At 51.6% G+C, this 27,483-nt stretch overlaps 1 protein-coding gene across 1 annotated transcript in view; it reads right to left on the reverse strand.

The window, feature by feature from the left end:
• Positions 1-23,957, reverse strand: part of ACSBG2 (acyl-CoA synthetase bubblegum family member 2) — a 39,093-nt gene extending 15,136 nt beyond the window's left edge. Inside the window, exons 1-6 of the mRNA XM_081936336.1 lie at positions 23,907-23,957; positions 9,060-9,254; positions 2,268-2,317; positions 1,758-1,999; positions 1,387-1,475; positions 213-333 (exon numbers count right to left, since the gene is read on the reverse strand). Of these exons, the coding sequence (XP_081792462.1) occupies positions 213-333; positions 1,387-1,475; positions 1,758-1,999; positions 2,268-2,317; positions 9,060-9,175 (618 nt within the window). The 5' untranslated portion in view covers positions 9,176-9,254; positions 23,907-23,957. The remainder of the gene's footprint in view (positions 1-212; positions 334-1,386; positions 1,476-1,757; positions 2,000-2,267; positions 2,318-9,059; positions 9,255-23,906) is intronic.
• Between the last annotated feature and the right edge of the window lie 3,526 nt (positions 23,958-27,483).

Below are 27,483 nucleotides of genomic sequence, written 5' to 3' on the forward strand. Positions count from 1 at the left end.
GGGGGGGGGCAAAACAAGAGATCCTTCACCCCAAAATGTCTTCCCTGAGATCCCCAATAATTCCCCCGAAAGAAAAATCACCCACTTCCTCCAGTTTGGAGTTCAGATAGCCATTGAGGGGAACTGGGCTGTGTTTCAGGGCCTCCCGGGCCGGAGGGTGGGCTAGAAGACCTCCCTGGCTCCCTCCCCCAGCCCAAGAGCCTGGCTCTCACCTCCAGGATTTTCTGCAGCTGTTTGTCGTTCTCCACCACGATGATGTTGGCCCCACAATTCTCCGCAACGTAGTGACAGGCCTCAGCGGAGTTGGTGGTGTAGATGCCCACGGCAAACCCCCTGCCAAGAGAGGATGCGCCCCCTGTCAGAGCCCACCTTCCACCTCCCTCACTGGGGGAGACAAAGGGGAGACTTGGGGAGGGGGGCTGCACGGCTCTCCACGCATCCTTTGGGGACTTGGATGCTCCCAACTGAGAGGCGAGGAAAATTAGGCCTCCTGGTGGTGCACCAGGATGAAGACCCCCTGAATCCGAGGCAATGCCAATGAAAGCCCCTCACCCACCCACCTGGGGCAGCTTCCCACTTCCCCCAGGAGGAGGAGGAGGGGGAGGACTATGGAGGTGGTTTCTTGCAGACGTTTCATGACCCAACTAGGGAACATTATCAGTGGTAGGAGGAGAAAGAGAAGGAGAGGAGGAAGAGGAGGACTATGGGGTCCTGGAGGCTCTCTTGAGCTCGGTGATTTTCTTGCAGACGTTTCATGACCCAACTAGGTAACATCATCAGTGCTAGAAGGGAGGAGGGATTTGGGAGAAATGGAGTTTGCAGGGAGGAGGAGAGGGAGGGGGGGAGGAGGGGGGGAGAGGACTGTGGGGTCTTTGAGCCTCTTGGAGGTTTCCTTGCAGACAGTTCATGGCCCAACGTCATCAGTGCTAAAAGGGGAAGGGGTTTGCACTGATGATGTTCCCTAGTTGGGTCACGAAACGCCTGCAAGGAGACCACCCGGGACCCCCTCATTTCAACCCTACAAATAGTCTCCGTTATCGGAGAACGTAACAACTCAGGAGTAGATTTAGCCGTAAGGATGAACGGCTTCATAGCCAACTGCTGAGCGGCACCGTCAAGGTCTGCAGAGTCCTCTCAAACACCGAGGAAGGGGCCCCCTGAGGTGGGGAGGGGGGCTCCCCTTCAAAGGCTGACCCAGAGACCCCTCCCCTCTGCCCTGACCCATCCCAAAACAGGAGAGCAGAAAGGAGGGGGGAGGGAGGGAAGAGGGGGCTGGCCCTGAACCCTCGGCATGGGAGAAGTTGTCAATCTCTGCAGGTGGGGACACCCCCCTCCCCCTTTTTTCCCCCCCTCAAGAGGGGAGGCGGGGAGGGGCCTTCTCCTTACCCAGCAAAGATGGCGCCGATGTCGGCCAGGAACCACTCCAGCGAGTTGAAGCCCAGGATGCAAACGCTGTTGAAGCGCCCCAGGCCCAGCTGTGGGGGGAGGACAGAGACGTCAGCGAGACCCCCTCGCCCCCCCCGATGCTCCCCCTCACTGCCCCCACCTCAAAGCACCCATTCCCCTCCCCAGGCCAAAGCCAGAAAGATCCCCACCCCCACCCCACCCCCAGACTCCCAGGACCAGCCGGTGCCCCCCCTGCAGCCGCCCTACCTTGCAGGGCTGTCGTGAACTGATGGCAACACGGTGCCAGAGAGCCTGCACGTCCCCCCTCCCCAATTCCCTCCCCCCCATAAGCCCCCTCCCCATGCTGAGACCTTGAGGAAGCTTTTGGCGGTCTTGCGGGACTCCTCGTAGTACTGGCGGAAGGTCAGCTTGGACCAGTGGCCCTGTTTCTTGGAAGCCAGCGCTGGGAAGTGGCCGAACTTCTCCACAGTGGCCAGGAAGAGCTCGTGGACGGTGATGGGGGGCTGGGAGCCGATGCCACTCGACTCCATCCGCAGCTTGACCTCTCCGTCACGCTTGGTGGTCCACAGACCCCCGGCTCCGGCGGTCGGCCCTGGAGGGGAGCAGGCAAGAAGACTGTCCTGCTCTCTGACGGTCGGAAGAGGAGAGTCCTAAGTCACTTCTTCCGAGGCCGTCGTTACTTTGAACCGTCGGACGCAAGTCGAGGACTAACATGTATCAGGAGTCCTCAACCTACGACTGTTTGTTTAATGACGGCTAACGTTACAAAGCGGCCACTGCGCTTAAGACACACCGTGCTAAAACGCCCGTGCCAGCTAGGTTTGAGTTTCCGGGTGGTCTCCTTTCCACTCTTTTCCTACCTTTCGACATCGCAGCTTCTGGCTCCTCCGCAGGGTGCTGGTGGTGAGCTCTGCAGGGAAAAAGAAAGAAAAAGTCAGGCCAGGGGGTCCCCCATCCCCCCCTCCGTCCCGTGGCCCACTACAGGGTTGCGACCCATTCGCAACTGGGCCACCTCAAGTGGTGGACTGCCCCCCCCCGCGCACACAGCTCCACTTGCAACCGGACTGCATGCACATGTGTGTACGGGCCAACCTGTCGCTTGCTCAGTTATCTCCCCCCCCCCCCGCAAGGTTTAGGGACCACCGAGCCAGACTGTCCCCCAGGAGCAAAAGGAACACGTTCCCCGCTTAATCCCCCCTCCCATGAGGAAAACCTCCCCCCCCTCTTCAGTGATCCTGTCCCCATTGGAGGAAGGGGGGCTGGGAGAAGGACTCAGGGCAGGGGGGCAGGCTACACCCTTGCTCCCCCCAGGGCCAAAGCACCAGCGGCCAATGCAACACCAGAGCAGGGGCAGGGCGGTTGTGAGCAGGCTGGGGTTTTTTTGAGGGGGGGGATGCAGAGATGGGAGGAGGAAACCCACCACAAAGGAGGGAGTGGGGCTTCCGCAACCTCCAGGGAGCTGCAATCCAGCCAGGGATCCTGGAGATCTGCAGAATGGATCCCTCAAGGGAGAGCCACCCCTTGGCCAGAAAGGTCCTTCCATCTCTCAGGAACTTTTAAGATCAACTCTCACTATTCCTATCCATCCATCTACCTACCCCCCCCCCCATTGGACAATTAACCAGTGGAACAGCTTGCCACCACGACTGGAGGCTTTTAAGAAGAGATTGGACAGTCACTTGCCTGGAATGGGATAGGGTGTCCTGGCAGACCAGGGGGTTGGACTAGAAGACCTCCGAGGTCCCTTCTAATACTGTCATTCTGGTAATTAACCAGCGGAACAACTGTGGGTGCTCCCTCAGAGGAAGTTCTCAAGAAGAGACTGAACAGCCACTTATCCAGAAACGTACCGGGTCTCCTGCTTGAGCAGGGGTTAGGACTAGATGACCTCCAAGGTCCCCCTCCAAACATGGATTATTTTGTTGGGGCCATCTGCCAATCTTCTGACTGAGAGCAGAGGCCCTGGAGGGATGCCTCAGGGACTGGGCTCCTCACCCAGTTACCGGGAATAATTCTGCCCAATGGAAAATGACCCCCCTGCCCCCAGTCTCCGGGGGGGGGGGGGAGGAAGGACCCCCACAAACACAATCACACTGAGACACACCTGGACCTTGCTTCGTTATTCCTCTCCCATAGCAGGTGGCACAATTGTTTGCTGTTGGTTATGTGGCATCTTTTAGCGTCGGACTTGATGGGCTGGGGTGGCTGGTCTTCTGGAGAGCCCCGCGATCCCCCAAAAGGGCACCCTCTCCCTGCCCCCGGGCAGGAGGGTGCCCTCTGCAGCGATGGGCAGCTGCTTTCTGCCAGCCCCAGAGTTCCAGAAGGGCTGCTTGTGACCTCACCCGCAGCGCCAGCCCTCCGGGGTTCTGCCCTTGCCGGCAAAAGGGCCGGCTGGAGATGCCCTGGGCAACAGGGGGCAAAGTTGGCACCGCTGCTCCATGCAGGGAACAGCCGACTCTACTTAGGCAATGGACCCCGATGCCAGGCCATCTTCTTTGGCAGCCCCTGTGCCCTCAATACTGCATTCATGCCTTTTTCAAGGCTCCTGGGCATAGGCTTCTCCCAACATTTGCCAGGCCCTGGGACTGCCAAGAATTTATATCCCTCTGACATGATGCCACTTTGGAGACCATTTATAATCTTCTTCCTTTCTTTTTCTTCCTTTTCTTCTTTCTTCCTCGTTCCTTCTTTCCAACATTCCTCCCTCCTTTTTCCTCTTTCCTTTTTTCTATCCTTCCTTTTTTCCCCTAATTTCCTTCCCTTTCTTTTTTCCTTCCTTTCCTAATTTTCCTCTTTCCCTTTCTTTTTCTTTCTTTCCATCCTCCCTCTTTCTTTCCAACTTTCCTTCTTTCTCCTTTCCTTCCTTTTATTTTTTTACAACTTTTTTCCTTCTTTCTATCCCTCCATCCTTCCTTTCTTTCCAACCTTCCTTCCTTCCTATTAAAATCAAATTGCAAAGACAGGCCCAATCCATGCTAAAGTTGCTTTGCACCAGGGCTCTCCAAGCTGACTGAGGAATTCTGGGAATTGAAGTCTACAAGTCCTAAAATTGCCATGGTTTACACATATCTTTAGTTCTGTTGTCAACTCTGAAGTTGGGCTGAGCCCAACTGGAGCTGAGGGATGGGGGGGGGGGGGGGGAGTAGAGGTAGCTGGAGTTTGTGGCCAAAACAAAAGTACTTTCTCTTGAGAACCAAGGACATTCCCACAGGTGGCTGGAAAGAGGCGGAGTGACGTTACCAGGCAACTGGATGACACGGTGATTGGACCATGTGACTGTTTGGAGAACTTTTACTTTTAACTTGGCGAAAACCGTGGCAATATTCAGAGTGGGTTTTTCACCAGCCTGTGCCCATATGATATTTCCAATAAATCAGTTCTCAGAGGAATCCGCCTGCCTCGGAGTCCTATTTATTGTGGGGGTATTACTTGGAACCCCGACATCTCTTCTTTTTCCACCGGGACCCTCACTCGCATCTCAAACCTGGTTAGCTAAAGTTGGGGCGTTCTGCAACCTGTCCATTGCATCATTTTGGGATTTCCCAGTTGCATGGGGAAAGGGAGAAGAGGACCTAGGCCTGCTGGATCTGGGAAGAGTTCATTTCATACAGAAACACTTGCAAGGAACTTCCTGGGCAGAAGGCACAGCAAAGGCAGGCTGGAAAGGTCTCAAAAATTAAAAATATACCCTGTGCTTTTTCAGTTCAGAGAGGGGGGCAGCTTCCAGGCAGCGGAGGAATAGAGCAGGAAGGGACCTTGGAGGTCTTCTAGTCCAACCCCCCGCTCAAGCAAGAGACCCTATGCCAGGGGTGTCCAAACTTGGGAACTTTAAGACTTGTGGACTTCAACTCCCAGAATTCCCCAGCCAGCATGGCTGGCTGGGGAATTCTGGGAGTTGAAGTCCACAAGTCCTAAAGTTCCCAAGTTTGGACACCCCTGCCCTATGCCATTTCAGACAGATATTTGACCAATCTCTTCTTAAAGACCTCCAGTGATGAAGCACCCACAACTTCTGGTGGCAAGCAGTAGGAAGTTTCTCCTTAATTCCAGGTTGCTTCTCTCTTGGATTAGTTTCCAACCACTGTTTCTTGTCCTGTTTTCTGGTGCTTTGGAGAATAGGTTGACACCCCCCCCCCCTCTTATTTGTGGCTCAAATACTGGAAGGCTGCTATCCTTGTCGCCCCTTAGTCCTTCTTTCCTCCAGACTGGCCAAACCCAAATCCTGCAACCGTCCTTCGCATGTTTTTGTCTCCAGGCCTTTGATCGTCTTAGCTGCTCTTCGCTGCACTTTTCCCAAAGAGACATCATCTTTTTTGGGGTTGTGATGACCAGAACTGGATGTTGTATTCCCAGTATTCCCCAGGGCCACTTTATCTGGGCCACTTCTAGTCCAGAGGAATAACGCCTCCCTCCCTTCCCAAGGTCGGTGTAATCCCCAAATTTCTTCACTCGGTGATTCTCCGCAGATCTTAAAAGATCTTAAAAGGAAGGAGAGCCAATGGCTTTGCCCTCAGCTACTCGCCCGGCCTGTTTCCCAAGCGAAGCCGGTTTTTTTCACCCCTCCAGCGTAGGACAGAGACTTCTGGGCCCTCTTTCCCCGTGACCAAAAATGGGTTAAAGGAGACCCTTCTCCAAGGGCATCTCCAGCCGGCTTTCAAAATTGTCCCGATAAGACACAACCGGTTAGGGGGTCTCCAAGCCCCCTTCGCTGTCCTAATCCTTGGAGACTAACAGCCCCCCCTCTCCACCCCCGTAGATAACTGCTCATTTATCTCTTCGACAGTTCTCCTCCTCTCGGAGCCCCACCCTGTAATTCACAGGCAGCAAATGTTGGGGTGGCACAAGACTTTCCCTGTCGGCCGTACCCCAAATTACAGGGCTCAGCTTTTTGGTTGCCACATCCCTGTCTTCACTCCAAAACCACCAAGGTTTTCTTCTGAGAAGCTGCAAACCACAGGACGGGGCCTTTTCCCGAAGCCTGCTGGAACTCGTGGAGCTGTGGGGTAGCCGCGCGAAAATCCTGCCTCCGATTTCCCACCCTCTGCCACCCGTTCAAAGCACCCTTTCCTGGACCGTAACAGGGAGGGAAGGAAAAAAGGAGGGAGAGACAGCTGGCACCGAACCCCTCTCTTTGTAAGGGGCACCCACAAAGCCAGCATCCGCATTGGTGAGATAAACCTCTTGTTTTTGAGCAGAGAGCAAAAGCAGAAAATCACAAACACACACACACACACACACACACACACAGAGGGTGAGTGTCCCTGATGCTGGAGCCTGGTTCCTCCGATGCCCAGCATTTCTGCAAAGGCTGTTTAGTCTGAATAGACCCTTCAACAGAGAAAAGAAGCCATGGGGGAAGAAGGGGCAGCTGGCATGGGGTGCATGAAATAGCCCAGCCTGGAAACAGCCCCCCCTGCTCCCCCCAATTTGCTTGCAAAGAGGGTGACTCACGTGCAACTGGGGTTTTCCCCGCACCCCACCCCGTGTCCCTCAAGGCGCTGCCCACCTTTCTGCCAAGCTGGGAGTGGGGCACCAAGTAACATCTCTTGGATAGTCTTCAGCTGGTTATCAGCATTTGCCTTTTCAAGATTACGCCATGGCCCTCCTTGCCCCCCCCCCAAGATGGGCTGTCAAGGCCACCCTCCACTCAGTTCTCAAAGCCCACACTCAAACACTGGGAGCCCCCAACTCTTATGACGGGTAATAGTCCTGGTCCGAGGACAAAATGTCCGTTGCTAAATGAGACAGCTAAGTGAATTTTGTCCCATTTTAAGACCCTTTGAAATTCATATTTTGAAGAGCGGGGAAAGGATTCCTGCCTTTGGCAGGTGGGGTGTGTGTGTGGACTGGATGGCCTCAAGGGTCCCCCCAGTCCTTGAATTCTACAATGTTAAGGAAATAACTCCTTTCGTCTTCTAAAGGGAATCCGTTGAGAAATTCCGATTTGAAAGAAGGAGGAAAGGACGGCAGAGATATTGCATGAAGGGTGGGGCGAATTTGGGGCACTTGACAGATGATCATTAGAGATGCAATTCTTTTCTTTTCTTCTTCTAAGATTGATGGCTAATTCCCTCCAAGCACTGGTCATGTTACCTGGTTGGGTAATAAGAAGTTTGGAAGCTTAGAAACGCCAAGGACTCAGATAAGCAGGGATTAAGGCCAGACAAAAAGGCCAGCAACACCCTGACAAAGAAACTGACAAGGAAGAAAAAAAGCACTCTCAGAAACACCAAGAGGGTAACCCATTAGTACAGGGGTGTCCAAACTTGGGAACTTTAAGACTTGTGGACTTCAACTCCCAGAATTCTGGGAGTTGAAGTCCACAAGTCTTAAAGTTCCCAAGTTTGGACACCCCTGCATTAGTATATCAACGGAGAGCCAACCGCTACTCCCTTCCAGCACGGATGACTACCTCTATGGGTAGTCCTCGGCCTACGACCACAACTGAGCCTACAATTTCTGTTGCTAAACTCAGCTGTTAATTCAGTTTTGTCCCATTTTGCAACCCTTTGAAATTCATATTTCGGAGAAAGAGGAAAGGATCCCTGCCTTGAGTAGGCAGGATGGACTGGATGGCCTCAAGGGCCCTTTCTGCTTTTTAGAGGGAATCAGGAACTACTTCCATTGAGAAATTCAAAGCACGAGGAAGAGGAAAGAACGCCAGAGATATTGCATGAAGGGTGGGGCGAATTTGGGGCAACGGACCGATGATCGTTAGAGATGCGATTCTTTTCTTTTCTTTTCAGATTGATGGCTAATTCCCTCCAGCGCTGGTCATGTTACCTAGTTGGGTAATGAAAGGTACGGAAGCCAACAACCAATGTTAGAGAACCCCAAGGACTCAAAAGGAAAGAACAATTCAGATAAGCAGGGATTAAGACCAGACAAACTAACCAAGGAACTGACAAGGATGGGAAAAAAACCACTCAAAAACACCATCAGAGCAACCCATTAGCGTATCAACAGAGCGCCAACCGCTACTCCCTTCCAGCACTGATAGGTAGTCCTTGGCTTACGACCACAATTGAGCCCAAAATTTCTGTGGCTAAGCCAGACAGCTGTTAAGTGAGTTTTGCCCCGTGTTGCAAACTTTTCTCTCCGCAGCAGTTTGGTGAAATCACTGCAGTTCTTAAACTCGTCATGCGCCCGTTCACCGTTGACTTTGCCAAAGGGGATCACGCGGCCCCGGGGACACTGCGACCGTCATAACTAGGAGTCGGTTGCCCAGTGCCCGAAGTCTGATCACGTGACTGTGGGGGGATGCTGTAAGTGTGGAAAATGATCAAAAGTCACTTCCCCCCCCCCAGTGCCACTGTAACTTTGGTCACTAAGTCAACTGTCATAAGTGTGAGCTCTACTCGTGTGGGTCTGGTTGTTCACGCCTGACACACACGCAGGGTGAAGCGTGTTTGAGCAAGCCTCGAATATCTGGTCTGTACAGACCATTAAACTACAAACCAGGATGGTCAGTTTCAAAGAAGTTCAACCTTGTTTTACTAAATCTCCACTTAGCAGGTTTTAGAGGCAAGGAGGTAAAATTCCATCTGGACTCCCCCTCCCCCCCATTAATGGCCGAAAGACCCCATAGTAAAAAATGGGTGTCCCTTGAGGCTGGGGGTGGGGTGGGGGAGAGACAGACAGGAAGCACCCACCTGGGCAAAGAGGCGGTCACCACGATGTCGTTCAGCGAGACATCCGTCGGTTCGGAGAAAGGAGGTATCACTGGTCCCGCAGGGATGGATCCACTCACCACGGCTGCCGCTGCCATCTTGACCGTGCCTGGCGTGGCCGGAAAATGGATCCCTTATGCACCGTCTCTAAGCACTTGAAAGCACGGAAGCTTTAGCCTGAATTGAGAAAGCAAAGAGGCCTCTGTAAGTCTCACCTTCTCGTTTCCAGGCGTGTGGGGGGAAGCCACACACAGACAAGGAAGAGGAAAAGAAAATAAGTTATAAATATAAACCTTTCGAAGATGGAAGTGTGTGTGTGTGTGTGTGTGTGTGTGTGTGTGCGACACACATTGTTGCTTTTGCAAACGGCTGCCTTAGGGACTGGCTTTTAATCCCAGAGTCCTCCAGCTGTGCAAACAAAGGTCATTGAGCAAGGCTGGACTACATGACCTTTAAGGCTCCCCCAAAACTGTCCTTCTCAAAATAAGTGAAAAGTTGCCCCCCCCTTCTTTCCATCCCCAAGCCTCTGAATGCAGAATCCCTTCACGATTGTTGCTATTAACACCACCATCGAACTGGCAGAATCACAGAGTTGGAAGGGACCTTGGAGGCCTTCTAGTCTAACCCTCTGCTCAAGCAAGAACCCTACGCAAAAATACTGGAAAAGAATCTGGAAGTGGGCACAAGAAATTACGGGGGAACAAATAAAGTATAAACCCGAAACCCTTTTACTAGGAATAATTAAAGGGAACTATACAAAAAAAATTAAATATCTGCTAACACATATATTAACCACAGCTAGAATTGCCTTTGCCCAATGCTGGAAGCAAAATAATACACCGCCAGATGAATTAGTGATTAAAAAAACCTTGGATTGTGCAGAGATGGACAAATTAACCCTAAAATTAAAGGACAAAGAAGAATCGGAATACTACGAAATTTGGAATAAGTGGTATGAATGGTTGGATAATAAGAAAAACAATTAAGCCGAAAACAATATACATAAATAAACATAGAACTGTATATAAAAGTAGGTAAATATGTTAAATATCATAAAAATATATAGATAAGATGACATAAGGATTGTAATATATGGTAAAGAGAGGAAAACATACATAGATACGACGATGTAACATTGTACAAACTGTTGATATAAAGATTGTAATATGTGATAAAAAGACAAAAACAATAAAAAATTATTACAAAAAAAAAAAAACAGAACCCTATGCTATTTCAGACAGATGGCTGTGCAATCTCTTCTTAAAAAGCGCCAGTTATAAAGCATCAACAACTTCTGGTAGCAAGCTGTTCCACTGGTTAATTGTCTTTGTTGTCAGGAAATTTCTCCTTATTTCTAGGTTGCTTCTCTCCTGGATTCTTGTTCTGACCTTAGGTGCCTTGGAGAATAGCTCGACCCCCTTCCTCTCTGGGGCAGCCCCCCCCAAATATTGGAAGATGCTCTCCTGTCTCCCCTGGCCCTTCTCTTCCCTAGACTAGCCAGGCCCAGATCCTGAAACTGTTCATCTTAAATTTTAGCCTCCAGCCCCCTCATCATCCTGGTTGCTCTTCTCTGCACTCTTTCTAGAGTCTCGGCATTTTTTTTTATAGTGTGGTGACCAGAACTGGATGCAGGATTCCGAAGGTGATCTTATTAAGGCCACATAAAATGGCACTTCACGTGATTTGATTCTATCCCCCCGTTTATGCAGCTGAGGATTGCGTTGGCTTTTGGGGCTGCTGCTGGCTCATATTTAAGCAGCTGCCTCCTGCAGTTACTGTTTTTTTTGAGCCAGGTTTCACCTACCCAGTACCCGTACGCTTGGCTCTTTGTGCCCAAATGCCTTGTTTTTCTCACCACTGAATTTCATTTTATTGGATAGGAGCCCAGGGCTCAAGTCTATCGGGATTCCATCTAGATTCTTGAGCTTATGTGACTTGATAGCACATAAAGGTAAAAGTTCCCCTCGCACATCTGTGCCAGTCGTTCCCGACTCTAGGGGGCGGTGCTCATCTCCGTTTCAAACCCGAAGAGCCAGCGCTGTCCAAAGACGTCTCCATGGTCATGTGGCCGGCATGACTCAACGCCAAAGGCGCACGGAACGCTGTTCCCTTCCCACCAAAGGTGGTGCCTATTTTTCTACTTGCATTTTTTTACGTGCTTTTGAACTGCTAGGTTGGCAGAAGCTGGGAGAAGTCACGGGGGGCTCACTCCACTACTGGGGATTCAAACTCAGACTGCCCACCTTTCTGATCGGCAAGCTCAGCATCTTAGCCACTGAGCCACTGCGTTAGCAGTGATAGCACATAGTCCATGTCAAAACCGGAGTTCTTTGAGAAGCCCATAAGGCTGGGAAAGATGGAAAGAAAGAGGGAGGGGGGAGGATGGAGTCCCTCACCTGAAGGTTTGGGGCTGGAGAGCCTAGAGAAAACCCACCTAGGTGGTCAGCGGAAGTCGAAGACAATACATACCCCCCCCCATCTAGAGAAACAGTTTTGAAGAACTCCAGAAATTGCAAGAGTCAAAACTTGTCTTCTGTGAGAAAGCTGAAGAGGAGAAGCGAAACGTCTTCTAAGAAAAAACCAAACAGTCCAGTTGGGACAACTGGATGGCCGAGAATCTCCATAGACACCTAACCCTCTTAGCCTAAAAAGTGTTTTTGTTTTCTTCTCACGTGTTACTAACATCTGGGATTTCCCCACTGTTGCAACTGGAGAAGGGACAGAAAAAGGGACGGCACACATCCATTTCCCCTTCGGAAACAGGAAATGCGCTCAGATCCAACGTGGGGGGAAAGCAGAACCGGATTGCTCAAGCCCCCCCTTTTTTTCCGAAATCTGCACCCCCCCACCCCCAGTTGAGGTCACACCCGGCCATAGGTGACGTGTCCCATCAGCCCTCCATCTTGAATGGACCCACGCCTGCCTCCCTCCCCCCATGCAACAAACTCCTTCAGTCGGTTTCCGGCATGGCAAACCACAGAAATGATTTCCGCTGGTTTGATCAGAAATAATTCCCGTTTGTGTGCTAAGACAGCAATCGAGGCGGGCAGACGAGCCCCGGAGAATTGGCAAATGCTCGCGATTTGAGACCAAAAAAAGGGGGTGGGGGGGCGGAGAAAACATTTCCAGCCTGCTTGGACCTTTTAATGCGCGTTTTGCTCTGCAGAACAGACTTCTCACCAGCCTGTTGCAAGGGGTTGCGTTGCCAGTTTAAAGGAAGTCATTTCATGTCTAATTAAAAAAAAAAAATCATTAGGTCCCCGGAGGCCCAAGTAAGTAGAATTTTCAGGTAGACTGCCTTGGATCGTGGAAGTCCCGCTGAGGTTTCAGGACCCAAAGTCAGCAATAAATTTGATTTTGTTTTTCCCCTGAAGGTGCACCAGCAAAAGCCCGGTCTGGCATCTCCCTTCATTTCCCAGATCTCCTGGAGAGGAAGATGCTTCTCCCAAGGGATGACGCAACGTATTCCTGCTTGTTCATTGGTAGACTGCTCTTGGACAGGGAGGTCCAATCTTCAAAACTCCACCTGTTCCCGAGACAGACATTTTAAGCGATGCCCTGTGCCATTCACTTCTTCACCGTCTCCTGTACCAAATTTTCTGTTTTGACCCAGGGAGGTTTTTCCCCTGGATTTAAATGCTCCCCTGCTTTCTTCCCCCTTAAAATTTGAACCCGAGCCCATTCCCCTTCAGATCACAAACAAGTCATCTGACCACACCTAGAATCCTGCATCCAGTTTTGGTCACCATGATATAAAAAAGATGTTGAGACTCTGGAGAAAGTGCCGAGAAGAGCAACCAGGATGATCAGGGGACTGGAGGCTGAAACATATCAAGAACTGTTGCAGGAACTGGGCCTGGCTAGTTAAATGAAAAGGGTTACGGGGGAGACGATAGCACTCTTCCAATATTTGAGGGAGGGGCTGCCACAGAGAGGAGGAGGGGCTCAAGCTATTTTCCAAAGCCCTCGAAGGTCAGACAAGGCGCAACAGATGGAAACTGACCAAGGAGAGGTTCAACCTGGAATTACGGAGGAATTTCCTGACCGTGAGAACCATCAACCCATGGAAGAGAAGTTGCCTTCAGACGTTGTGGGAGCTTCATCCCTGGAGGCTTTCAAGAAGAGACTGGACTGCCATCTGTCAGAAATGGTGTAGGGTCTCCTGCTTGGGTGGGGGTGGTGGACTAGATGACCCCCAAGGTCACCTCCAACACTGTTAATTAAACTGTCAAGTCAAGGTGACCTGGTGGTTATCTCAACTATGGAAAACGCCAACGCAAACATGCCCCGAAACAAAACGGGGGTAGAGAGATACGGGTGTCACCGTGGCAAACACCAAGAACCGGAAGAAAAGCTGCGGAATTGCCTCTGCTCCCCCTCCCCAATACCCAAGAGAAGAAGAGCAAGACAACCAACTAAGGGGCCTCTGGAGTCCTCCTCCTGCCAGGAAAAATGCCTCCCTCCCCAGGCACGAGACGGACTAAGATTTCTTTTTGCAAGAAATGGGCATGGAGGCCCCGGCCTCCCTGTTTCCCCCCATCCATTATTGGTCCTGCGCCCCAGGGCCGGCTGGGGAATTCTGGGGGTTGAGGTCCACCCATCGTAGAGTTGCTGAGGTGGAGAGGGTAAACTTAGCACCCAGCGGCTGGGGAATTCTGGGAGTTGTAGTCTGAACAGCGCCAAGGTTGAGGGAACACTGCCCTAGGGGGCAACCTGCCCCATCCAGAAGGCGAAAATTGCCAAGTTTGAAGATGGCTGCCGTAAGGTACATCGCTTGGCTGATCCGGAGTCTGTTCTACGTTGCATCACTTGCACTCATGTCAGCTGAGCCCTCCTCCCCAAAAGACACCCAAGCAGGTCAAAGGGTCTGTTGTCTCAAAGGGGTTTGAGAAAGAAGGCTTCCCGGCTGGGCCGGTATTTTTAGCAATGCCCTCCTCCAGCTTATCTCTGGATCCAATGTTTGAATTATTGCACACTTGGGGAAAAAACCAACAACAACTCCCAGACTTTCGGCAAACACAAGTTGAGTGCCAGTGGAGAGGAACCTATCCAAGATTTTAGCCCAGGAGAGAAAGAAGGCAAACTGCAGAATTATAGAGTTGGAAGGGGACTTGGAGGTCTTCTAGTCCAACCCCCTGCTCAAGCACCGTTGCACACAGGTCAGAAATTGTTAATTCAGACAATTACAGGCATATATCCTTCTATCCTACTTATACACTGAACAAAGGAGCAGCATCCATGTGCGCAGCCATCTTGAATGGCATTTAAACTCCATGGACGCCTAGGGTAAGGGGTTGGACTAGAAGACCTTTGAGGTCCCTTCTTGCTCGGGGATTCTACTGTATGGTCCACCTCCCAGCCAAATTTCATTCCTATACCAGCAATTCTCTTGCTTACATTAATCTAAGAGGCAGCACTTGTCCTCTCACGCATTCTGGCTTGAGCATTGTGTACAATGCGCCTTAAAAAGGTGAAGTTTCCCCTCACACGTATGTGCCAGTCGTTCCTGACTCTAGGGGGCTCTGCTCATCTCCGTCTCAAAGCCGAAGAGCCAGCGCTGCCCAAAGACGGCTCCGTGGTCATGTGACCAGCATGACTTAATGCCGAAGGCGCACGGAACGCTGTTCCCTTCCCACCAAAGGTGGTTCCTATTTTTCTACTTGCATTTTTTACGTGCTTTCGAACTGCTAGGTTGGCAGAAGCTGGGACAAGCCACGGAAGCTCATTCCGTTACACGGTGCTAGGGATTCGAACTGCCACCATTTCTGATTGACAAGCTCAGTGTCTTAGCCACTGAGCCACCTTTACAATGTGTCTTGTAAACCATGATTTAGAGCTTAGCATGTCATGTGCGCGAACCGCAGGTGATCCAACAAAATCCCGGTTTCAAGGAGCAAAATAAAGCTAAGCGCAGCCAGCCAACCAGCCAGGCTCCGAAGGAAGATTTTTCAAGCTGCCCCTCCCAGAAGACTTTCAGGGACTTTTGCCATGGGCAGGAGCCCCCTTGCCTCTTGCAAGTCTCTTAGCTAGGAAAGAAAGGGTTAAAAAGTCTGGCTGCTCCTTGTTTGCACATCATGACAGCTGTTTATCTTGCAACGGTTTTAACACACTCTTTAAGGCTGCAACACCCAAGAGGCCAGGGTCCAGGTCCCCTCCCTGAACCCCCTGGCCACCTCTTACTGCAGGGGGTGGGGCTCAAAATCCCTCACCCTGTCTTCCTGCGAATAGGAGGCGGCTCTCTCTATTTTACTTCCCCAAAAGACTTCCTGACTTACACAAAACGTTCTATTGCAGGGGTCTCCAAACCTTGGCCCCGTTTAAGACTTGTGGGCTTCAACTCCAAGAATTCCTTAGCTTAGCTGGCTGGGAGTTGAAGTCCACAAATCTTAAAAGGGGCCAAGGTTTGGAGACCAGTGTTGGGACTCAGCCAGTTTTCCCCAGCGGTTTAAACTTTCTGAGCAGTTTGGGGAACTGGTTGTTGGAAGAAACCATTAGGGCTGTTCGATTATTATTTGAATCCCACCACTGTTGGAGACTGAGGCAGAGGTAGGTGAGTGGCTGGATTATTAGCTTATAAAAACACCCTAAGGCCAGCAACCCTGATTTTAGGCAGACCCAGATGTCACCAGTCCTGCTAGAACTGCATCAGCGGCTGATTTGCTTCCAGGTCAATTCCAATCCAAGGTGCTGTGGTCACCTGTAATAGCCTGCATGGCTTGGGACCAGGTGAGCTGAGGGCCACCTCTTCTCCGTTACATCCACCCGACCCACCTCAGCAGGAAGGCAGGGGGCGTTATAGGTCCTCCCCCCATCTAAGCGGGACCAACAGCAGGGCCTTCTCAGGGTGGCTCCCTCTCTTTAGAACATCATCCCTGCAGAGGTGAGACTGGCCCCCGCTTTGACAGACACCTCTGCAAGGCCCTGAAGACTCAGTTCCGCCAACGGGCCGGGAGACCCCCGAGTGGGACCGAGAATGTCAAGTGGGCCATTTGATTGTTGTGGGGAAGAGAGGGGGCAGGGGGTTGGACTAGAAGACCTCCAAGGTCCCTTCCAACTCTGTTATTCTATTCTATTCTATTCTATTCTACTCTACTCTACTCTACTCTACTCTACACACAGAGTGGGGGCAACCTCTACTCACAAGAGAGAGAAGCCAGCTGCAATGTTGAACAGAACAGATGCTTTCTGCAAATGGAAAAGTCAGGAGCAGCAACAGCTGTCTTAATCCTGGAGCAGGGCTCCCCTTCTGCCCCCTCCCCCTGCTCTGTCCCACTTTAAGAGAATGACAGTTGGAAGGGACCTTGGAGGTCTTCTAGTCCAACCCCCTGCCTAGGCAGGAAACCCTATACCGTTTCAGGCAAATAGCTATCCAACATCTTCTTAAAGACTTCCAGTGTTGGAGCAACTCACAACTTCTGGAGGCAACTTCTGTTCCACTGATTAATTGTTCTCACTGTCAGGAAGTTTCTCCTCAGTTCTAAGTTGCTTCTCTCCTTGATTAGTTTCCACCCATTGCTTCTTGTTCTACCCTCAGGTGCCTTGGAGAATAGCTTGACTCACTCTTCTTTGTGGCAGCCCCTGAGATATGGGAAGAATGCTATCCTGTCTCCCCTAGTCCTTCTTTCTATTAAACTAGACATACCCAGTTCCTGCAAACCTTATTTCTATGTTTTAGTCTCCAGTCCCCTCATCCTCTTTCTTGCTCTTCTCTGTACTACTTCCGGAATTAATTTAACGCCAAGGCGAGGTGCTCCCCCCCCCTCTGGCCAACCCCCCCCCCCTCCCTGAGCTGCCCCTGCAGAGAACAGCTGTGGCTTCCTGGCAGGCGGGGCCCTGGGTTTCCCGGGGAGGGTTTGGGCTGGCTTGTCCCTCGTCCCCCCACATCCTCTAATTAGATCCGCCTGTTGCTCAACGCAGCCTCGGCTACACCTGCTGTTGAATCATCCAACTCTCCTCCGCCAATGGGAGGGCCGAGCGGTAACATCCAAGCCTCGTCACGGGGGCAGACCGTCCCCAGAGGGCTCCCTGCCTCTGTGTGTGTGTGTCTGTGTACGTTACCAAAGAGAAGGAGGAGGGGGTGGAGGAAGAGGAAATAGAGAAGGAGGAGAGGAAGAAGAGTAGAAAGAAAAGGAGGGGAGGAGGAGGAAGAAGAGTAGAAAAGAAGAGGAAGGGTAAAGGAAGAACGGTAGATGAAGTGGAGGAAGAGGAGAAAGCAGAGGAGGGGGAAAAGGAGAAAGACGAGGAGGAAGGGTAGAGGAAGAAGAGGAGGAAGAGCAGGAGGGTAGGAAGAAGAGAAGGAAAAGGAGAAAGGAAGAGTCGAAAGATGAGGGAGGGGGAAAGAGAAGGAGAGGAAGAAGAGTAGAAAGAGTAGGGGGAGGAAGAAGAGGAGGAAGAAGGGTAGAAAGAGGAGGAAGAGGAGGTGAGGAAGAAGGGCAAAAAGATGGGGAGGAGGAGGAAGATGAGAAAGAGGAGGGGAAGAGGGAGAATAGAAAGGAGGGCAGCTGGAAGGATAGAAAGAGGAGGGAAAGAAAGAGGAGAAAGAGGAAGGGGAAGGAAGAAGAGGAGAAAGAGGAGGAGGAGAGCTGGTAGGCAGTTGTTCAGAGGAGGGGAGGTGCCCCTGCCCTTTCACCCATAGCCTGGGGGGGGAGGGGAGCCTTGAGGGAGGGATGCATGCCAGGCAGCCACCCCCAGCCCTGGGGGCAGGAGGAGGAGAGCAGCCCCCCCATCCCCAGCAGAAGGCTGACGTGGCACTGCGCTCAGAGGAGGAGGAGGCAATGGGTGGCCGAAGCCCTTCTCCTGGTGGCCCCGAATCCGAGAAGCAGAGACACCCCCCCCTTTCCCGGGGGGCACAGTTTAAACCAAGAGCGGGGCTAACAGACCTCAACTTAACCACCGTCTGTTTAGTGACTGTTCCACGTGGACGACGGAAAAAGTGGACAGGGGAAAAGGCCACTCACGAACGGTTTTCACAGCCACCCCCGTCTCAGGATCAAAATTCATGGAGCCTGGCCACTGACTCGTATTTATGACGGCCGCCGTGTCCCAGAGTCACGTCATCTGCTTTTGCGACCTTCTAACTAGTACAGTCAATGGGGGGAAGGCAGATTCACTTAACAACCGGGTTAATAAATAAACAACTGCAGGGATTCCCTTAACAACGGTGGCAAAAAAAAATCGTGAAATGGGGCAAAGCTCACTTAAGAAGTGTTTCACTTAGCAACATACATTTGAAGCTCCGTTGTGATCGTAGGCCTAAGACTGTCTGCAGTGACCAAGAGAGATGGGAGAGAAAATTGGGGAGGGGTACGGGAGTCCCCCCAATGCCTAAGTGGGTCGGGACCACCCCTCCTTTCCTGTGGGATCACCCGAGGGGGCTTCAGTCCCAGGAAGAAATGAGTCCCAACAGAAAGCAGAGAGAGAAAATGACTTTCAAGGGCAAATCGAACCGGTCATAAGTCCTCGACTTATGACCACAACTGAGCCCAAAACTTCCATTGCCAAGCAAGACGGTTGCTGAGTTTTGCCCTGTTTTACAACCTTTCTTGCCGCGGTTGTTAAGTGAAATGCTGCACTCACTAAGTCAGTAACACGGTCATTAAGTGAATCCGGCTTCCCCACAGACTTTGCTTGTCATAGAAGGTCGCAAAAGGGGATCACATGACCCCCAGAACCCTATGACCGTCATAACTACAAGTCAGTTGCCGAGTGCGCGAAATTTTGATCACATGACCACGAGGATATGCTGCAATGGTTGTTACGTGTGAAAAGTGGTCACTAGTCTCTTTTTTCAGTGATGTTGTCATTTTAAACCAGGGGTGTCCAAACTTGGGAACTTTAAGACTTGTGGACTTCAACTCCCAGAATTCCCCAGCCGGCTGGCTGGGGAATTCTGGGAGTTGAAGTCCACAAGTCTTAAAGTTCCCAAGTTTGGACACCCCTGGTTTAAAGGGTCAGTAAACGAACCTTTGTAAGTTGAGGACTTGTCCGTATTGTGGTTGCTAAAGAGTCTCACTGAAGTGACAGCACACCATCCACCCAAGGGATCCCGGAAGAGGATCAGATTCCCAGGGATCTGGCGAGCAGCACTTCAAACAGGTTTGAGCAAGGAGCCTTTCACTGGAACTCCTGCCTTGAGCAAGCGAGGTGGGGGTGGACTGGATGGTCTCAAGGGTCCTCCCAGCCCTAGAATTCTACTAGGTGAGGAAATGCTTTTAAAGGGAATCGGGGACGACCTCCATTGAGAAATTCTGATTTGAAAGGAGGAGGAAAGGACGGCAGAGATATTGCATTAAGGGTGGGGTGAATTTGGGGCACTTGACAGATGATCATTAGAGATGCAATTCTTTTCTTTTCTTCTTCTAAGATTGATGGCTAATTCCCTCCAGCGCTGGTCATGTTACCTAGTTGGGTAATGAAAGGTACGGAAGCCAACAACCAATGTTAGAGAACCCCAAGGACTCAAAAGGAAAGAACAACTCAGATAAGCAGGGATTATCATCAAATCAAGTCATCAAATTTGCAGATGACACCAAGCTGGCAGGAATAGCCAACACTCCAGAAGACAGGCTGAAGATACAGAAGGATCTTGACAAACTGGAACATTGGGCACTATCTAATAAAATGAAATTCAATGGTGAAAAGAGTAAGGTTCTACATTTAGGCAAGAAAAACGGAATGCACAGGTACAGTATAGGTGGTACCTTGCTCAGTAGTAGTAACTATGAAAGGGATCTTGGAGTCCTAGTGGACAACCACTTAAGTAGGAGCCAGCCGTGTGCAGCAGCTGCCAAAAAAGCCAACACAGTTCTAGGCTGCATCAAAAGAGGGAGAGAATCAAGATTACGTGAAGTGTTAATACCACTTTATAATGCCTTGGTAAGGCCACACTTGGAATACGACATTCAGTTCTGGTCGCCACGATGTAGAAAAGATGTGGAGACTCTGGAAAGAGTGCAGAGAAGAGCAACAAATAGGATTAGGGGACTGGAGACTAAAACATGAACGGTTGCAGGAACTGGGTATGTCTAGCTTAAGAGAAAGAAGGACCAGGGGAGACATGATAGCAGTGTTCCAATATCTCAGGGGTTGCCACAAAGAAGAGGGAGTCAAACTATTCTCCAAAGCCCCGAAAACAGGAAAAAAGCAATGGATGGAAACTAATCAAAGAAAGAAGCAACCTAGAACTAAGGAGAAAATTCCTGATAGTTAGAACAATTAATCAGTGGAACAGAAGTTGCCCCAACACTGGAAGTCTTTAAGATGATGTTGGATAGCCATGTTGGAACAGTATAGGGTTTTGTGCCTAGGCAGGGGGTTGGACTAGACGACCTCCAAGGCCCCTTCCAACTTTACTCTTGGATTGTATTGGATTGAGACCAGACAAACCGAATAACCAAGGAACTGACAAGGAGGAAAAAAACCACTCAAAAACACCATCAGGGCAACCTATTAACATATCACCAGAGAGCCAAACCGCTACTCCCTTCCAGCACTGATAGTTACCTAGTTGGTTCATGAAACGCCTGTAAGGAAACAACTGAGATCAGAGAGCACCAGCCCTCCTCCTCTTCTTCCTCTTCTCCCTCTCCTCCTCCTCCTCCTCTTCCCCTCTGCCAACCCCTCCTCCCTTCTAGTACATATGATGTTACCTAGCAGGGTCACGAAACGTCGGCAAACAAACCACCAAGCTCAGAAAGCCCCCAGCCTCCCCCCCCATAAGACTACCCAGAGGCATCCTGAATACCTGAGGTCAGGATAGGGGCAAAGCAAGGGGCTGCAGGATGTGGGGCAGGGGTCTCTCTTCGTTCCAGAGACCACCAAAAGTAGCAGACCCACCAGGAGGAAGGCTTCTTAAGGGGTCTTTGTAGAAGCAACGCCTCCCTCCCCATGGGAATTCTAGCACTCCTGGCCTCAGACCTCTTCCCTCCCAGGAGCAAGAGCTTGCACACGCGTGTGCCCCTGTCCATCTCACTACCACCAGGACTCCCCATTAATGGTCACAGAAGGCAGGCGGTCCACGACATACAACAGTTAATTTAGCAACCGTTCAACGCTAGGACAGCACTGGAAAAAGTGACTTAAGACTGTTGTTCACACTTACGACCGTTTTCACTCTTACAACCATTGCAGCATCCCCCCCCCCCCCGCCCCAGCCAAGCGATCAAAATCTGGATGCTGGACGATTGACTCCTATTTATGACGGTCACAGCAGCCTGGGGTCACGGCATTCCTCCTGAGACTTTTGTCAGAAACAAAGTGGGTGGAGAAGGCAGAACCACTTAACGAACGTGCCGCTAAGTGAACTGCAGCCATCCACTTAACGATGGTGGCAAGAAGGGTTCGTAAAACAGAACAAAATTCACCCAATGCCTCGCTTAGCAACCAGCCTTCGGGGCTCCCTGGCGTTGGTGAGTGGGGCGTGTGTTGGGCTTCGATCGAGGCGTGCCCAGTTTCTCTTCCCCTTGCGAATTCCCCCGTCCGTATCGATTGGGACATCAGGCCCCATGGGCCACAGCCCTCCGGGGCCCTCCCCCTCTCCCTGGCTTTTCCCCCCCCACGTGCTCCCGCTTGCATAACCCTCCGTTGCTGCCATCAATCAATCAGCGCATTGTTTGCAAGGAGGAAATGTTTTTGGGCCAAAGAACGAGCGGCTTCACTCACGTCTGGAGCTGCTCACTCGCCCAGCCGTGTCGGGGCACGAGCCCAGTTGTGCGGAAGGACCCACAGCCAGAAAAGGAGGTCAACAGGCAGCCCTGTGTGTGTGTGTGTGTGTGTGTGTGTGTGTGTGTGTGTGTCCACACTTTTTAAAAGTTTCAAGGGCTGGGAATTGTTCCTAAAGAAGAGATTTCTCCTCCCAGCTGAGTTTTAATTCTGCCCCGCTTCCCCTAAAGCTCCGGAAGAAAACCTGAGAGTAGGGAAAGCCCCCCCCTTCCCGATTTTGGGAGCCCCCTCATTTTCTCCTCTGCACCCCGGAGGTCCATTTGAAAGGAAAGGAGGGAGAAGCTCTAGAAAAATGAGGAAGAGGAGGAGGAGGAGGAGGAGGCTTTCCTGCAGGTCTGGGAAGGAAGTTGGGGACCAGGAGAGGCTGGGTGTGTGTGTGTGTGTGTGTGTAAGAAGGGGTCTCCCCATTCGCTGGGCATCTGGAGGGAGGGGAGAAGCGGCCCAACCAGCCTAGCAAGATTCGCTTCAGCAGCGCCCCCCCCCGTAATAAGGCCACCGTCCAGTTCTCTCCCGTCTGACACCCACCCACCCCTCACCCCAACGGCTGCCAAGTCCTCCAGATGGGAGGGCCGCCTCCTCCCATCATCCCCAGCCCTTTCGGGGAGGGTTGTTTGAAGTAGCGGATGGGATGATGACATGAAAAGGACCCCCCCCCCATATAAACCCCTGGGGAGAGGAAAGAGACAGGGAAGAGGGAGGAGGGGTGCAGCCAAGGATTCCCTCCTTCCATCAGGAGTAGCAGCTGTGGGGGGAAAAGTGCTGGGGGGCCCTCTGGGGAACCAGAGAGAATATTCTGCTCCCCCCCATCAGGAAGAGTTCTGTAGCCCTCCAAAGCTGCCACATTTGGCCTAGTGGTTAAAGCACCAGGATGGAGAGCAGGAGATGGGAAGTTCTAGTTCTGCCTTAGCCATGGAGGATGGATGGCTGGCTGGCTGACTTTGGGTGGGTCTCCAGGTACCGGCGAGTTCTAGTCCTGACTTAGTCCTGGAAGTTTGTAAGAAGAGACTGGACAGCTGTTGGCCTGAGATGGCATGGGGTTTCCTGCCTGAGTAGGGGGTTGGACTAGAAGACCTTCAAGGTCCCTTCCGACTGTCATTCTGTTACTAAAGGGGGCTGGGTGACTTCAGATCAATCACCAGGAGACGGTGAGTCCCAGTCCCACCTTAGCCACGAAAGATGGCTAGGTGAGTTTGGGCCCATCACCAGGAGACGGTGAGTTCTAGTCCCACCTTTTTTTAAATTAACTTCTATTGAATGTTTTAATCTTTAAAAACAGTAAAGAAGACACAAGGGAAAAAAACACACAATAAAACAAAACAAAACAAGGAACATGCATAACAATATAGAGTAATTTTACAGCTTTCTATATCGGCTTTCCTGCCTAGCTTTTATAATTCTCCCTTCTGCGTTGCCTTCCGATTACTATAGCCTTGTCCTATGATGTAACAAGCATAGTATAAACCCTTATAGTAATATTCATTATTTGTCTCTCCATCTATTTCACCAGGGGAGGCGGTGAGTTCTAGTCCTGCCTTAAGACAGCCAAGCTGGCAGGGTGACTTTGGACCACCCGTGTCCCCCCCTCTCAGCCCCCCTATATCCCACCTCCCAGGGTTGTTGTGGGGCAAAGAAGAGGAGGAGGAGGAGGAGGAGGAGGGAGGTGTGTGTGTGGGGGGTCCCTTCACCGTTACACAAAGGTGTAAATAGAACGGAGCCTCAAACGCAACGCCGTGGCTGGGCTGAAGGCAGGGCTTTTCTCCCTCCTCCGAGCCTCGACGGCGGGGCTTCCCCTCGGCCTCCCGGGCAGCGGGCAGGGGGGCTGCCCAGAGCCGCCCGCCCCCTCCTCAACCCGCAACCCGCCTGGGCTCCTGGCGAGTCCGGGAAGCCAGCAAAGCCCCGCCGCGTGGGCGACGCCTGTCCCGCGTGGGAGCCGGGCAGAAGGAGCGTCGGCAGCTGCCGCTTCTCCCCGCGAGAGCCGGGCTTTGGGGAGGGGGGGAAGGAGGGGAGCCCCGTCCAGGCGCCCCTTCCCCGGCCGAGCTCGCCCCCTCCAGCCCCGCTCAGGGACCCTCGGGGCGCCCCACAAGCAGCCCCGCAGCTCCGGCAACTCACCCGTCGCCTCCCGCCTCGCCAGTCAGCGCCGCTGCGGCCCCCAGACGGCGGGTTTTGAAAGGGCGGGGCGGGGCGGGGGGGGAGGGAGCACGCGCCTCGCGGGGGCCAAAAGGGGCGGGGGGAGGGAGGAGGGCGGGGTAGGATAACGCGCCGAGTAACTGGCGGTCATTGACCTCCTGCCCGAAAGCATGAATGGATCAGTGGATGAATGAATGAATAGCCAGAGCGGCAGCCTTTGGACTTGCCTTTTCTTTCTTTCTTTCTTTCTTTCTTTCTTTCTTTCTTTCTTTCTTTCTTTCTTTCTTTCTTTCTTTCTTTCTTTCTTTCTTTCTTTCTTTCTTTCTTTCTTTCTCTTTCTTTCTTTCTCTCTTTCCTTCCTTCCTTCCTTTCCTTCCTTCCTTCCCAATTCGCTCATAGACTGATATACCGCTTCGCAATGCTTTCCCAGCCCTCTCTAAGCGATTTGCAGAGTCAGCCTCTTGCTCTTTCCTTCCTCCCTTTGCACTTAGGCTTACATGCCGCTTCCCAGTCTTTCCCAGCCCTCTCTAAGCGGCGTATAAAGTCAGCCTCTTGCCCCCCAACAGTCTGGCTCCTCATTTGACCAGGACCTTGGAAGGCTGAGTCAACCTTGAGCCTGGGCAGATTCAAAGGAAGGAAGGAATGGACGGCTGGTTGGACGGAGGGGAGCGCGGCCCACGTGGCGCTTGCATCCGGCGGGGGCCAGCCCCCCCTGCTTTCAGAGGGCCGTGGGAAGGCGGGCGCGGAGGGGCCACGCGGGGCTTCCCCCTCCCCCTCCTCCCTGGAAGAGCGGAGAAGGAAGTCCCGGAGGAAGGATTTTTCTGTGAATTGCGCCGCCTGAAGCGCCCCCACAACCCCCGCGGCTGTTTTGTCCACCAGCCAATCAGGAGACAAATCCTTGTGCCTTCGCTTCTTCAAAACCTCCAGAGATGGAGAGAACGCACCACTTCTGGTGGCAAGCAGTTCCACTGGTTGATTGGTCTCACTGTTAGGAAGTTTTAATTCCCGGTTGCTGCTCTCCTTGATTAGTCCCTTCCCCTCTCTTGCTTCTTCTCCTGCCTTCTGGTGTTTTGGAAAAATAAGCTGACCCCCCCTTTGGGGCAGCCCCCCAAATACCAACCCTAACCCTAATTCTGCTCTCATGTCCCCCCTCGTCCTCCTTTCCTCTCTACTAGCCAAACCCCAAATCCTTCAGATGTTCTTCATATCGTTTCGTCTCGAGGCCTTTGATCATCCTAGTTGCTCTTGTATGCACTTTATCCCAAAGTCTCAACATCTTTTCTGTAACGTGGTGACTAAAACTGGATGCAAGTATTCCAGGGGTGGCTTTACAAAGCGGTTCGAATCCCCAGCACTGCGTAATGGATTGAGCTCCCGTTCCTTGTCCCAGCTTCTGCAACCTAGCAGTTCGAAAGCACCTAAAAAATGCCAGTAGAAAAACAGGAACCACCTTTGGTGGGAAGGGAACAGCGTTCCGTGTGCCTTCCGTGTTGAGTCATGCCAGCCACATGACCACAGAGGAGGCATCTTCAGACAGCGCTGGCTCTTGGGCTTTGAAACGGAGGTGAGCAGCGCCCCCTAGAGTCGGGAATGACTGGCAGTACCTTTACCTTATGGATACTTAATGTGATTTTGATGCTATGCCTCTGTTTATGCAATCAAGGATTATAGCAGCCTTTGGGTCGAGGGGGTGGATCCCCCCCAAGGGAAGGGAAGACTGGCATCGGCTGGGTTATCAGTGGGCAAAGGGGGGCAGGAGCAGAGGGGCAAAGCCTCCCCTCCCTTTTTTGCTTTTTGCCACCATGTATACCAGGGGTGTCCAAACTTGGCAACTTTAAGACTTGTGGACTTCAACTCCCAGAATTCCCCAGCCAGCAATCCACAAGTCTTAAAGTTGCCAAGTTTGGACACCCCTGATGTAGACAAACCCAACTGACCAAATTGCCAGGTAAGAACCGAGGGTCACATGGAGTTTGTAATACGGTTGTACAGGTGATCCCCAACTTTCAACCGTTCATTTAGTCAATGTGCAAAGTGACAAGGACCCTGAAAAAATTGAGTTATGGCCGCTTTTCGCGCTTACAACCATTTCAACGTCCCCATGGTCACACAATCCAAATTCAGATGCTTCGGATTCATATTTATGATGGTTGCGGTGTCCCCAGGGTCATGCGATCCTCTTTTGCGACCCTCCGACAAGCAAAGTCCACGGGAAAAGCCAGATCTGCTTAACGACCGTGTCCCTAGCTTAACAACTGCCGTGATTCACTTAACAAAGGTGTCAAGAAAGGTCGTTAAAAAGGGGCAAAACTGATTTTAACAAATGTCTCACTTAGCAACAGAAACTTTGCGCTGCGTTGTGGTCGTATGTCGAGGGTACCTGTACTGTTAACTCAAAGTAGTTATTTTTGTAGGTAAGTTTGACTTATTTCTCTCTCTCTTAAAACGGTGAAAAGGGTTTATGAAACGTTTCCGGCTGGAAAGTAGGAAAACCTTGTATCCTCTTGCTGTATGGATTGATTGATTGATTGATTGACAGCCTCTGACATTTCTAAACTGGAAAGATAACGTATAGGAAAATGTCTCCTGATTTTAAAAAAGCTTATTACTGCTAATTAGTGCCTGTTTTGTTCCCTTCGTGGAGGTCAAACAAGCTTTTACCTCATTAGTATCTTCAATTTTGTGCCTCTTCTGTGCTCAGACCTCATTTAAATGGACATACATGTAACATGTTTGACTACATGCAGCTGATTTACTATGCAAAGAGAAAGTTGTTATTGTTGTTGTTAGTGGCGAAGTCGTATCTTGACCTCATAGACCACGTTCCTCCAGGCCTTCCTGTCCTCTCCCATCCTCTGGAGTCCATTGAAACTCAGGCCGACTGCTTTGGTGACTCCATCCAGCCCCCTCCTTCTCTGCCGTCCCCTTCTTCTTCTTTTGCCTTCCATCGTTCCCAGCATGAGGCTCTTCTCCAGTGAGTTCTTCTTTCTTCTCCTTAGGTGGCCAAAGTCTTTGAGTTTCCTCTTCAGGATCCGGCCTTCTAAAGAGCAGTCAGGGTGGATCTCCTCTAGGACTGACCGGTTGGATGGCCTTGCAGTCCAAGGGACTCAATGCAGGAGTCTTCTCCAGCACCATCCTTCAAAGGCCTCCATTTTTGGTGCTCAGCCTTCCTTGTGGTCCAACCTTCACAGCACCAAGGACTTCATAGTCCTCCTCTCCCCCCTCCCCCTCCCCCTCCTATTCTTTCTCCTCCTCCTCTCCTTCTCTTTCTCCTTCTAGCACTGATGCTGTTACCTAGTTGGGTCATGAAACGTCTGCAAGGAAACCACCAAGCTCAGAGAGCACCCAGGACACCACAGTTGTCCTCCTCTCCCTCCCACTGATGTTCCCTAGTTTGTTCCCTAGTTTGGGTCATTGGTTCTTTAGCTCAGTGTTCCAGCTTCTTATAACACAGAGAAACCCAAACTCTTCCGCTTCAACCAAACCTGACGGACAAACTAACCACGGGAACCAGGTTTGTCTCGTCTGCAGGGGCAGAGGGAGGGGCTGGGCTAGTTTC

This window comes from Natrix helvetica (assembly GCF_964273705.1).
Source record: "Natrix helvetica genome assembly, chromosome: 1".
In the NCBI taxonomy this organism is placed as follows: Eukaryota; Metazoa; Chordata; class Lepidosauria; order Squamata; family Natricidae; genus Natrix; species Natrix helvetica.